The sequence below is a fragment of the Podarcis filfolensis genome (genome assembly GCF_964270895.1).
Source record: "Podarcis filfolensis genome assembly, chromosome: 8".
Classification (NCBI taxonomy): Eukaryota; Metazoa; Chordata; class Lepidosauria; order Squamata; family Lacertidae; genus Podarcis; species Podarcis filfolensis.
The window spans coordinates 73,700,960-73,712,761 of NC_139611.1; the positions used below are offsets into that span (position 1 = coordinate 73,700,960).

The 11,802-nt window shown below is 46.2% G+C and overlaps 2 protein-coding genes across 2 annotated transcripts in view; one reads left to right on the forward strand and one right to left on the reverse strand.

Moving 5' to 3' along the window:
• LOC310769055 (uncharacterized protein) overlaps positions 1-11,802 on the reverse strand; it is a 272,930-nt gene that overhangs the window by 57,931 nt on the left and 203,197 nt on the right. The gene's annotated exons all lie outside the window — the stretch shown is intronic.
• On the forward strand, positions 896-10,496 carry LOC310769075 (protein NKG7-like). The gene is made up of 5 exons (XM_083628161.1): positions 896-1,140; positions 5,477-5,720; positions 6,770-6,916; positions 8,606-8,740; positions 10,074-10,496. The coding sequence occupies exons 2-5, from the start codon at positions 5,546-5,548 to the stop codon at positions 10,130-10,132; spliced, it is 516 nt and encodes a 171-aa protein (XP_083484287.1). The 5' UTR covers positions 896-1,140; positions 5,477-5,545; the 3' UTR covers positions 10,133-10,496.

An 11,802-nucleotide genomic window follows, 5' to 3' on the forward strand; every position in this document is an offset into this window, starting at 1 on the left:
TCATATATTTGCCTCTAAACCAGGTGAACTCTGACCCCCGACTCCCAGAGATCCCGTGGGAGAGATCCCAGACACTAGCATGCAAGCACGGCCTTGTGTTCACTGAACAATCCCCTTTGGATTTGGGATGTTGGTTGGGGATGCTGTTGGGGGAGGGATGTGAGAGCTGTGACAGTTTCCACTATGTTTACATCTGACTGTTTGTTGTTCCGTCATTTAGTCGTGCTCGACTCTTCGTGACCCCATGGACCAGAGCACGCCAGGTACTCCTGTCTTCCACTGCCTCCTGCAGTTTGGTCAAACTCATGCTGGTAGCTTCGAGAACACTGTCCAATCATCTCGTCCTCTGTCATCCCCTTCTCCTTGTGCCCTCCATCTTTCCCAGCATCAGGGTCTTTTCCAGGGAGTCTTTTCTTCTCATGAGGTGGCCAAAGTACTGGAGCCTCAGCTTTGCGATCTGTCCTTCCAGTGAGCACTCAGGGCTGATTTCCTTCAGAATGGGTAGGTTTGATCTTCTTGCAGTCCATGGGACTCTCAAGAGTCTCCTCCAGCACCATAATTCAAAAGCATCAATTCTTCGGCGATCAGCCTTCTTTATGGCTGATTGTTTATCTGACTGTTATGTTGAATTAAAAGAAGAAAAAAATTGTCAGCCTGGTCAGCTCCTCTTTGTGGAATCAGGGGAGAGGTGGGGTGCGCTGTGCTGCCCGGGGCCTCAGGAAGAGATCAATCTTAGGCCCACCCTGAGAACATTGCAGCATCTCCCCACATAAACCACAGACACTTTAGTCTCCCCCCACAAGCACCACTTCCCCAGGATGGGGGGCACAGAGGACGATAGGTGCTAAAAGGAAAGAAAGAGCTGCAGTAGAATTTGGGGATGACGTGGCAAAAGGAGGAGGAGGTCAAATACACAGGGAGGAGAGAAACGGGGAAAGCAGAGCTGAGACAAACTGTAGAAGACGACCAATAAGGCTCCTTCCCTTGCAACCACAGCTCTGTCCTGACCCCACGCTGACAAGGACCAGCCTTTCCTCCTACAAAACCTCAAGCCAGCAGCTCCTGACACACGTTTTCCTGCTCTGGAGTCCTCAGCATCGCTATCTGACCAACACTTGTTCTTTCCGCAAAGAGAGCCAGGTAAGGTTGGCAACAGTTCTGCTCCTCTCTAACCCTCCCTTTTTAGAAAAAAATAAGGCAGGCTATTCCCCAACCTGGTGCCCCTTCAAATGCTTTGAAGAGACAGTTTCCACCAGTGCCCCCGGTCAGTATGGTCTGGAGTAAGGTTTAGGGAAGTTCCAAGGGCAACTTCCAGCAAAATATAAAAACAAAGACGCCAAACATTAAAACTTCCCGATACAGGGCTGCCTTTAGATATCTTCTAAAAGCTATGTAGTTCTTTATCTCTTTGATATCTGATGGGAGCGCGTTTCACAGGGAGGGCACCACTGCCAAGAAGGCCCTCTGCCTGGTTCCCTGTAACTTCAATTTTTGCAGTGAGGGAATCGCCAGAAGGCCCTCAGAGCTGGACCTCAGTGTCTGGGCTGAATGATGGGGGTGGAGACGCTCCTTCAGGTATACAGTGGTAACTCGGGTTAAGAACTTAATTTGTTCTGGAGGTCCGTTCTTAAACTGAAACTGTTCTTAACCTGAGGTACTACTTTAGCTAATGGGGCCTCCCGCTGCCGCCGTGCCACCGGAGCACAATTTCTGTTCTCATCCTGAAGCAAAGTTCTTAACCCAAGGTACTATTTCTGGGTTAGCGGAGTCTGTAACCTGAAGCATCTGTAACCCAAGGTGCCGCTGTACTGGGCTGAGGCCATGTAGGACTTTAAAGATCAGCACCAACGCTTTGAACTGTGCTTGGAAATATACTGGGAGCCAATGTAGGTCTTTCAGGACCATTGTTAAATGGTCTTGGTGGCCATTCCCAGTCACCAGTCTAGATGCCACATTCTGTATTAGTTGTAGTTTCCGAGTCACCTTCAAAGGGAGCCTCTCATAGAGCGCATAGCAGTAGTCCAAGATAACCAGATAACCAGAGCATGCACTACTCTGGCAAGACAGTCCACGGGTAGATGGGGTCTCAGCTGGCGTACCAGATGAAGCTGGGAGACAGCTGCCCTGGATACAGAATTGACCTGCACAAGCGATCCTCTTGGGTGTCATCCTTATATGCTTTCTGCATCGTGATTATTGACAAATATTTCTGCCCAGTTCACAAAGCCCCATCCCTCCTTCAGCCTGCTTGGGGTGCAAAAGTCCCTATTGCTGCAGGAGAGGCGAAGAGGACATCCCTAACAGTTGTGCTGAGATAGAGATTCTGATAGAAATGGCTTCCTTTGCTCCTGCAGTGGTGAGATTTTGGCATTTGCAAAATTCATTGTTCTTACACTGTGGATAAAAATGCCATAGGATTGCCCACTGCTGTGTTTTGCACTGGTGTGTGTGTGCTGATTTGAACTTTTTCTATGGGTTATTTCTGTAGATCATGGCATGAGTAAAAGTTGGCATAAGGCTGCATTCACACCATACATTCAAGGCACATTTAAGGCACGTAGAGCTGTTGTTTCAGTTACTGGATTTCATTGGATTTTATATTGCCTGCTGCTGCCCAGGAAACCCTTCAGAGAGAAAGGGCAGGCTGTATACAGTTAATAAATAAATATAAATGGGCTGAATTAAAGGGGAAGAATTGTAGCTCAGTCATAGGAGCCAATTCTCAGGGGCCATGGGGGGTTTGGCCCCCCACAATAAAATATTTGAAGAGGCCAGGTCCCCACAAAGCTGATGGGCATTCCCATTCAAATGGTGTGTGTGCACTGCATCATGGGACTGACTATGCAGGGCAGGGCTTACCTGGGCCCCCACAGTATTTTATTCAAGTTGGCACCCCTGAGCTCAGTGGAAGAGAAGCAAGTCCCAGGTTTGGTCCCCAGCATCTCCAGACAGGGGTGGGAACGTGGCCTGTCTAAAACCCTGGACACCTCATTTCCAACAGTGTACTGTAGACAATACTGAGCCAGATTCATCTCAGGGTTGGCCTAGGAAAGACAGACTGGAACTCTGGAGAGCCACTGTAGACCAGAGGTCTTCAGATGTAACCCATGGACCACTGGTGGTCCATTGAAAGGTTGCAGAACATCTGAGATTATCTGTTCTTGGCCCTGAATTTGACTGAGGCTGTATGCACAACATACACTTAAAGTCACAGTTAATGCACATGACTTCCTGCAAAGAATCCTGGGAACTCTTTTGTTAAGGTTGGTGGGAAATGTAGTTCAGAAGGGGAAAACTACTGGATTGATATGTATACCATCCCATTGAAAAATAACTTCTGGATGCTAGCTTCTGAATGCTAGAACACAGTTATTTCTTTGAAAACTGAAGAGGTAACACTTCAAGAGGAAACGTTCAAGGTCAGCCCTTTGCCTGCCATGCTGGGTTTCTGTTTGCAGGGACTTTTGACTGCAATGGATATATTAGATATGTAACTGCCCCCCCCCCATACACACACACTCACACACTTCTGAGGTCTGAAGCGGTGCAGTCTATTCTACCACCTCGTCCTGCTGCATGCAGAGACCAGGACTCAGAAGCAAAGTTCCTTTGATGTCATCAACACTCAAAGTGTGAAGGCTCCAGGAAGTGGCTTAAGGTTAAATATGAATCTGACTCTGTGAGCTGTCATCATAACCACTAAATTCAACCCCCCTCATCATGTCCCTCCAGAAAGAAACAGTTTTATTTACTTAGCACATTTCAATCTCGCCTCTCCAGCCAGTGGCTTCCAAACTTTGTTCTGGGGGACCCCGGGGAGGACCATCTCCAAGGTGGAGGGGTCCTGCAGCAAAACACTATTTGGAGAGCCCCACAGCCAGCCGCATGTAACAGCAGCAGGTTTCTCCAAGGCAGCCTGGGAAATTTTATTGGTGGCCCAAGCTGCAAACTGTGGATATTGCCCAAGAATGATACACACTGACACCATACCTGTAGGAATGTCACCCTCCAGTGTGACATTCTTTACTCTCTCTACTCACAGAAGAAGAAGAGAAGAAGAGTTTGGATTTGATATCCCGCTTTATCACTACCCGAAGGATTCTCAAAGCAGCTATCAATCTCCTTTCCCTTCCTCCCCCACAACAAACACTCTGTGAGTTGAGTGGGGCTGACAGACTTCAGAGAAGTGTGGCTAGCCCAAGGTCACCCAGCAGCTGCATGTGGAGGAGTGGAGACGCGAACTCGGTTCCCCAGATTATGAGACTACTGCTCTTAACCACTACACCACACTGGCTCCAAGGGCCTAAGGACTTGGATCTCAGGAAATCTATTGTACTCCCCCTCCCCTGAATCATGTTGCTATCTATTGCTATTGCTATTGATTTAAATCACAACCACAGATTTGGATTTAGAATTCAATAAGAAAAGTCACAAATACCCGACTATGGCTTTATGAAGGCGAGTTAGTTGAATCTAATTATTTATTATTATTATTTTTAAAAAATTATTAGTTTTCCAAAATTTACAAACAAACAAACAAACATGCATACATACATACATACATATATCTTAATTGTACTTAATCCAATCTTAGTAACATTGTTAAGTGACTTCCTCAAATCCCCCTGGATGAATTTCAGTGTATATCATTGCAACAGTTTTCCAAAACCAATTTTCTCATAAAATTAACTTAATCACTTAACATTTTTCTTTCTTTTCATTTTAACTTTAAACATCTTATTCTCTAACAATACATATTTAAATCCTAAGCCTATCTGATATTTGCAAATTTTTCCAATTAAGTTATCTTAACATATTTAACTAAATAGTCTTTGAATTTCATCCATAGTTCAATCTAATTAAACTGAGGCTCTAGTAAAAACCTGATTTCACAAAATCACATTAATGCAATCAACAGTAAATGTGAGCTAAAATCATTGTAACTGCATACACTCAAAGATGTTTTGCCAATAATCAAATTACCACAAGGGATTACTAAAACTATTAAGCACTAGGTATTTTTTAGTTTTAATAATTATGCATGGGTAGTTTAATGTTTGATGTGTGAAATTCATGCTATTATAAGTCTTTCAAGCTACATGGCATCATCCTCAGCGTAGACCCATTGAAATAAATGAACGTGCCAAAGTTTGGTCCATTAATTTCAATGGGTCTACACTGAAGAAAACTTAGTTGGCTACAACCCCACTTTTTTTTTTCATCCAAGGCAGTAAATACTAAAATAAATGTTAGGAAAATACAGTTTACTCCACCTGGTTAGTGGTCCCTTCACTGCACCACCCGTGGCACAAATGTCTGTGAACTGATCTCTCCCCACCCTGTGATCCAAATTACACCACCATGGTTGCTTCTTTGTTTGGTGGCAGGCTGTTTGTCTTTGGCAATTTGTTACCCAATGTTGTTTCCATGCTTTCTGCTTCCGCGTTAAATCCTATTCTCTTGACTGTGCCCTCAGGGTCCTTCCAGGCAAGAAACCAGCCTACGGGGGTTAATTTTGCCAAGGCTCTTCCATACAATCGTACAGATGCTGCTCTGCAGAATCTTAAGCATACCGGTGGCTTCCATAAGCATCATTGCTTTGTTCATTGCCCTGACCACTGATTACTGGCTGGTGGCTTACGGACCGACTGGCATCGCCCACAGTGGCCTCTGGCAGGAGTGCATGGATGGGAACTGCTGGACCCCAACCAAGGCTAATGGTAAGGAGAATGGTGGCAACTGCCAAGGGACACCCCCCCCCCAATACACAAAGGTTATGGGTTGAGGGGGGGTCATCAACAAGGTGCTCAGGGGCACCAGTGTGCCTGGTGGCACCTGCTGTGACGCTCTCAAAAAGTCTCGGTAAAAAATCCCCTCAGAAAATCCACCATGCATGTGGTACACGCAGGACCAGTTATCAGAACACAATGCATTCTCAGGAAATCACTCCTTAGGTTAGCGTTTGCACAATGAGTTGACAATTTCCATTGATTTCTATGGGAAACTTTCTAATGCATTCCTGACCACAGAATTTTGACCCTGTAATGATGAAAACACCCAGGAAAACCCTCTGAAACCTTGCAAAAGGCAAACAAGGAAGGGGGGGAGCTCTCTTATTTGTCCAGTCTCCCTCCCACCTACCATGCTTTCTGACAAATGGCTACGACAGACCAGAAAAACACAAAAATGAGGTTTGTTTAAGGCTGTTTATTTGTTTACAGTACTGCATACAGGTCTGGCAGTTTGGATATCTGAATCTGTGGTTTGTATAGAGAGGTCTGGGTACTAACTCTTCCTGTTTGGATAAGTGAATTTTTGTATAATGAACGTTTAGGTAGCGGGAGCTGTGTGTACTTTTTGATATAATAATAATGATAACAACAACAACAACAACAACAACAACAACAACAGATGGGGGAACTATATTCACTTCAAGCCAAGGTTAAATTTTGTAACCTTAGGCAAATATCCTCTTTCTCACACTTGGTCCTCTTTCACTTTGAAATTGAAGCCTTTTCAGTTTAAACAGGTAAATTACACTTTAATAACTAAACCTTCAAGCTAAGGTCAAACATCATGGGTGATATCCAACCTTGGTTATGCCCATTAAGATCAATTGTGGCAAGTAACATGCCTATTGCCTTCCATGAGTCTACTCAATGGGCATAACTAACCTCTTCTCTCTTTTTTTAGGCTTCTGGAAGGTTCCGGGTACAAGGAATGAAGGCCTGCTCAACTAACTCTTTCCCCTCAATGCTTTGATTTACAGAATACATCCTTGCCACACGTGCGTTCCTGATCTTGGGCTCCCTGGCAGCTTTGGCCTCGGTCATTTCTCTCACCGCCTCCTTCATGCCTTGCGACTGTGGCTTCCTTGGCGGAGTCTTTGTCACGTCCATTGTTGCCTTCACAGGTGGTAGGTGTGCCAAGGATTATGAGGAAGAACCTGCTCACGGTCGCAGGTGCTAAATAGCCTCATGGCTATGCCCCACATGCTGTCACCTTCCACTAGCCACAATGGCTATGGTCTACCTCCTCTACTGGAGACAGTATGCCCCTCAAGACCAGTTGGTGGGAATTGCAAGTGAGGAGGCGGCGGCTGTGTTCTGGGCCTGCTTTTGGGCTTCCCATAAGCCCCTGGTTTTCCCCTGGGAGAAATGGACACTGAAGTAGATGGGCTTTTCAGCTGATGCTGTGGGACTTTTCTTACATTATTATCCCGCGAAGAGATCAGGCATGGCTCTAGAATTGAGAAAGAGGATCTTGTAAGGGGGAAAGGACCGCTGGAGCAAAGAAAGGGGTGGGATGTTTTCATCCTCTAAGGCCAAGCTTAAAACATTTCAAAGCCCTTTAAGGGTGATTCCACACCAGCAGGAAGGAAAACAAGGGCCCTCAGCAGGGGCAGACTTTGGGTTTTCAAATTTCAGCAGCTCCCTGTGGAAGGCCAAAATTCAGTGCACCCTGTCACCTGCCTCTCACCTTCCATTCTGCTCAGTTTGCTACATCACAGTTTGCAACGCCCCATGGGGGCCCCTAAGCTAGGCACCCAGTGTGGCAAAATCGGTTGCGCTGCTCTAAATCTGCCTCTGCCTTCGCCCCTATGGTAGGGTTGCCATACCTCCCGGATTCCAGTGATGTACCTAGTGTCTAGGGCAGCCTTTCTCAACCTGTGGGTTCCCAGATGTTGTTGAACTACAACCCCCATCACCGCTAGCTAGCAAGACCAGAGCTCAGGGATGATGGGAGTTGTAGTCCAACAACATCTGAGGACCCACAGGTTGAGAACCACTGGTCTAGGGGGAACTTCGGGAATTCGTCCAAATGTCCAGATTTTTGAAATCTCCACTTAAAAAGGTCAACAACTTTTTGTGTCTGGATTTTTACTTCTCTAAATATGGCAACCCTACCCTTTGAGACAGAGCCTATGCATCAGCTTCATAGTTGGGAAAGGATGAGATAAGCCTCACATTGCAATCCTGATTTAAACCAACCATCTCTATGCCTGTAATGAAAGCAAAGGGGAAACCCATCAGATGTAGTAGGGCCCATGCACCCTTAGTGCAATAACTTACAGTTTGCACTTGGATGTGTGAACTGAGTGCCATGATCTTTTTAGATGACGATGGTGATACAAGAACATGGAGACACCAAAAATTGTGTTATGATTGAGGAGGTACAAAAATTCTCTCCGTGGTGTTAGATCCAGTAGAGGCTGCGCCATTAGAGCCAATGGGGCACACTGCCCCACCAACCTGTCTGCCCCCAGGCAGCCCTCACCTGCCTGCCTTCTGACCTATGACCAGTCTATGGGGAGGCCCCGGCTGCTGGCTTCCTCCTCCATAGCCTCAGTGTTTCTTTTGTAGAATTCATCAGGGAGGAGGAAGGGGACAAAACTAGAATTAGTTGATTCTCTCCCGTCACTGCCTCTGGCAGCTCCACCTACTGTTCGTCTCCCTGCCTTCTGCCCTATCAGCATCAATGGGCACCAGCCAGTAGGGTTAGATCTGCAACGTACATACCAGCCAGCCCTTGATAATTGAGTGGTGAGATTGCCTGTGTGAATCAGTGCTATGTTGGCTGCCCTAACTCCTCTGCTCTTTTGTAGCACTCTTCACTCTTGTTGGTGTAGTCGTATTCACCACTGAATCCTGGGGGAAGAACAGGGACCCTCAAATCCAGCTCACCTATGAATGGTCCTTCTATCTTGCCTGGGTAGCATTTCCCATGCTGTTCCTGACTGGTGAGTAGGGAGGGTGGGGAAGGGAGTTAGTTTGCATTTAAAGGCAAACCTACCGCATTTCCGCTTTCTGAAACAATAAGCAAGGTGAAACAGAAGCATGATGAGCCTGGATAGCTCAGTTGGTTAGACCATGGTGCTGATAACGCCAAGGTTGCAGGTTCGATCCCTGTATGGACCAGCTGCATATTCCTGCATTGCAGGGGGTTGGACTAGATGATCCTCAGGGTCCCTTCCAACTCTACAGTGCTATGATTCTGTGCTATGAGAAGCAGCCTTTCACATTTGCACTCTTCTGAATTTTGCAATGCATTTCTCCAGCAATGTAATGCGTACAAAAATGTGTACTAAGGTGAAATGTACATAAAGATGCATATACAGTCATACCTTGGGTTACAGACACTTCAGGTTGCATATTTTCAGGTTGTGCACCACGCTGAACCTGGAAGTACTGGAACAGGTTACTTCTGGGTTTTGGCAGGCACTTGCACATGCGCAGAAGTGTTAAATCGTGCTTTGCGCATGCGCAGAAGTGCTGAATTGCAACCCGTGCGTGTGCAGACACGGCGCCGCGGGTTGCGAACGCTGCAGGTTGCGAACGTGCCTCCCGCATGGATCACGTTCGCAACCCAAGCGTCCACTGTATTAGTGAAAACAACATGCAAGAATGCATTGTGTCAAAGGAAATTGCTTTGCAACGATGTGTGCGTGAGTGAAAACTGCATACATGCATGTATATTTTAAGGAGAAATTTGCACTAAAATGCCAGTGAATTTTCATGACGGCTTAAAAAACAACCCCACAAACTGATTCAGAACTGGAGAGAACTGAATTTAAGATTGCGAAAATGAGCAACCAAAATAGGCAGACTCACCTACATCTCTAGCATTGTGTAGGCAGTGTGAACGTTCATTCCAATGCCTTTCTGCCGCCACGTAGAGCTCTGCAAAGTAGGTAGCTCTATAGCAGCACCTCACATGTGTGACATGCACTGTCAATGGACCTTCAGCAAGCTACCTGAGGTTCTGGGTTCTGCATTGCACAACCACAGCCTATAGGCAGTCTCTGAATAAGTAAGGAAACATTCGCATCACACAAAAGGAAGGCTTTGCACATGCTCATTAGCACTTTGTCTATAGGTCTCTTTAAAAACAAATGCTTTCCCTTGGACAGAAATGAACTCTGCACATGGTCAGAGGCACCCAGCCTCCCGTGAGAGTCAGAAGGTTGATAAACAGAAGGTGTCAATGTAATGTGAGGCTGGCTCTGGCTTCCTGAGGCTGTTCCACTTTGAATTTATTTCTTCCTCTCTTGCTCTCTCCTTCTCTCATTGCAGGCGTCTTCAGCCTTGTTGCTCACTTGTGCCCTTCAAGGCCTGGCTATGAGAATGTGTGAGGACCTGGTTCCTAAGAAGCAAAGGCAACCTTGTGATGCAGTCGACACACAACACACAAAGGAAGCCTGTCCCCAACCTTTCCCATGCCAGTAAAATCCCCTTCCAAACTGTCCCAATAGTGCTTTCATCCCCAATCGATTCACAGCACCCCCTATAGGGCACCTGAGCTGCCTTGTCTTCAGGGAGCTTTTTCTGCATTGCCTTGTCTACAGGTTGGGCATCTGCCATGGAATCACTGGTTGCAAACAAATGATGTTTCGCAGGGGGTGGGTGTTGGCCACCAACCAAACCGCAAACCGATGTGGAAATGTGGAGAACTAAATGTAAGGCTGGAAAAATAAAAACAATACACCGACAGATTCTCTCATCCTTGCCTTTGCCTCCTCCTTAATCTCTAACCATGGCAAAATGTAGAAAATTCAGGGCGGGGGGGGGGGAGGGGGACAACATGACCAGGACTTCTTCACACAGTGTAGATATGGAACTTGCTCCTGCAAAAACTTGTGATGGCCACCAACCTGGGTAGCTTTAACATAGGGTGAGACAGGTTCAGGAAGGGTCTCCAGCTATTACCCACAATGACTATGATGTATCTCCACTGGTGGAGCCAGTATTCTTCCAGATATAAGTTACTGGGAACACTAGTGGGAAGAGTGCTGCTTTGGGGACTTCCCATAGGTATCTGGTGGGCCACTGTCAGAAAGGATGCTAGACTAGATGGGCCACTGGCCTGGTCCAGCTGGGCTCTTTTGGGTTTTTTTATGCTCTTGCATTGGGAAAGGATTGAAAGGAGTTCCCTGGGAAGAGGGATTTTAGTTCCCTGGGAACGGTAGCTCTGGGAGGGGAATAGGGATCTCCTGACAACTCTCAGCACCTTAAGCAAACTACAGCTCTCAGAATTCTTTGGTGGAAGCTATGACTGTTTAAAATGGTACCATGCCACTTTAAATGCATGGTCTGAATGAGGCCTTAACTTTGTTGTTGTTTACTTGTTTAGTCGTTTAGTTATGTCCGACTCTTTGTGACCCCATGGAGCAGAGCATGCCACACACTCCTGTCTTCCACTGCCTCCCGCAGTTTGGTCAAACTGTAGCTTCAAGAACACTGTCCAACCATCTCGTCCTCTGTCGTCCCCTTCTTCTTGATGTTTCCCAACATCAGGGTCTTTTCCAGGGAGTCTTCTCTTCTCATGAGGTGGCCAAAGTATTGGAGCCTTGGCTTCACGATCTGTCCTTCCAGTGAGCACTCAGGGCTGATTTCCTTCAGAATGGATAGGTTTGATCTTCTTGCAGTCCATGGGACTCTCAAGAGTCTCCTCCAGCACCATAATTCAAAAGCATCAATTCTTCGGCAATCAGCCTTTATGATGGTCCAGCTCTCACTTCCATACATCACTACTGGGAAAACCAAAGCTTTAACTAAAACTTTCTTTCTAGGGTTCAAGCAGAAAGAAATTTTGTGCAGACTCATAAATCCTGAGGGGGGAAGGGTTGTTTTCAGGTTTCAAAACTGCCTTTCTGAATTTTAAGCTTTTTAAAATTTCATTTTTCCACCATCAAGTTTTCTGTTCTATTTACGGACTGGCCCATTTACCCAGAAACAACTCTGATTCGGTTCATGGGAACTTAAGAATGCTTATGCTGCCTCTGATTGTTAGACATTCCATTCT

Coding starts and splice junctions, on each gene's coding strand:
- LOC310769075 (XM_083628161.1), top strand. CDS start 5,546: ATGCTGCTCTGCAGAATCTTAAGCATACCGGTGGCTTCCATAAGCATC. Junction 5,721..6,769: donor GACCCCAACCAAGGCTAATG/GTAAGGAGAATG, acceptor TTTGATTTACAG/AATACATCCTTGCCACACGT. Junction 8,741..10,073: donor TCCCATGCTGTTCCTGACTG/GTGAGTAGGGAG, acceptor CTCTCATTGCAG/GCGTCTTCAGCCTTGTTGCT.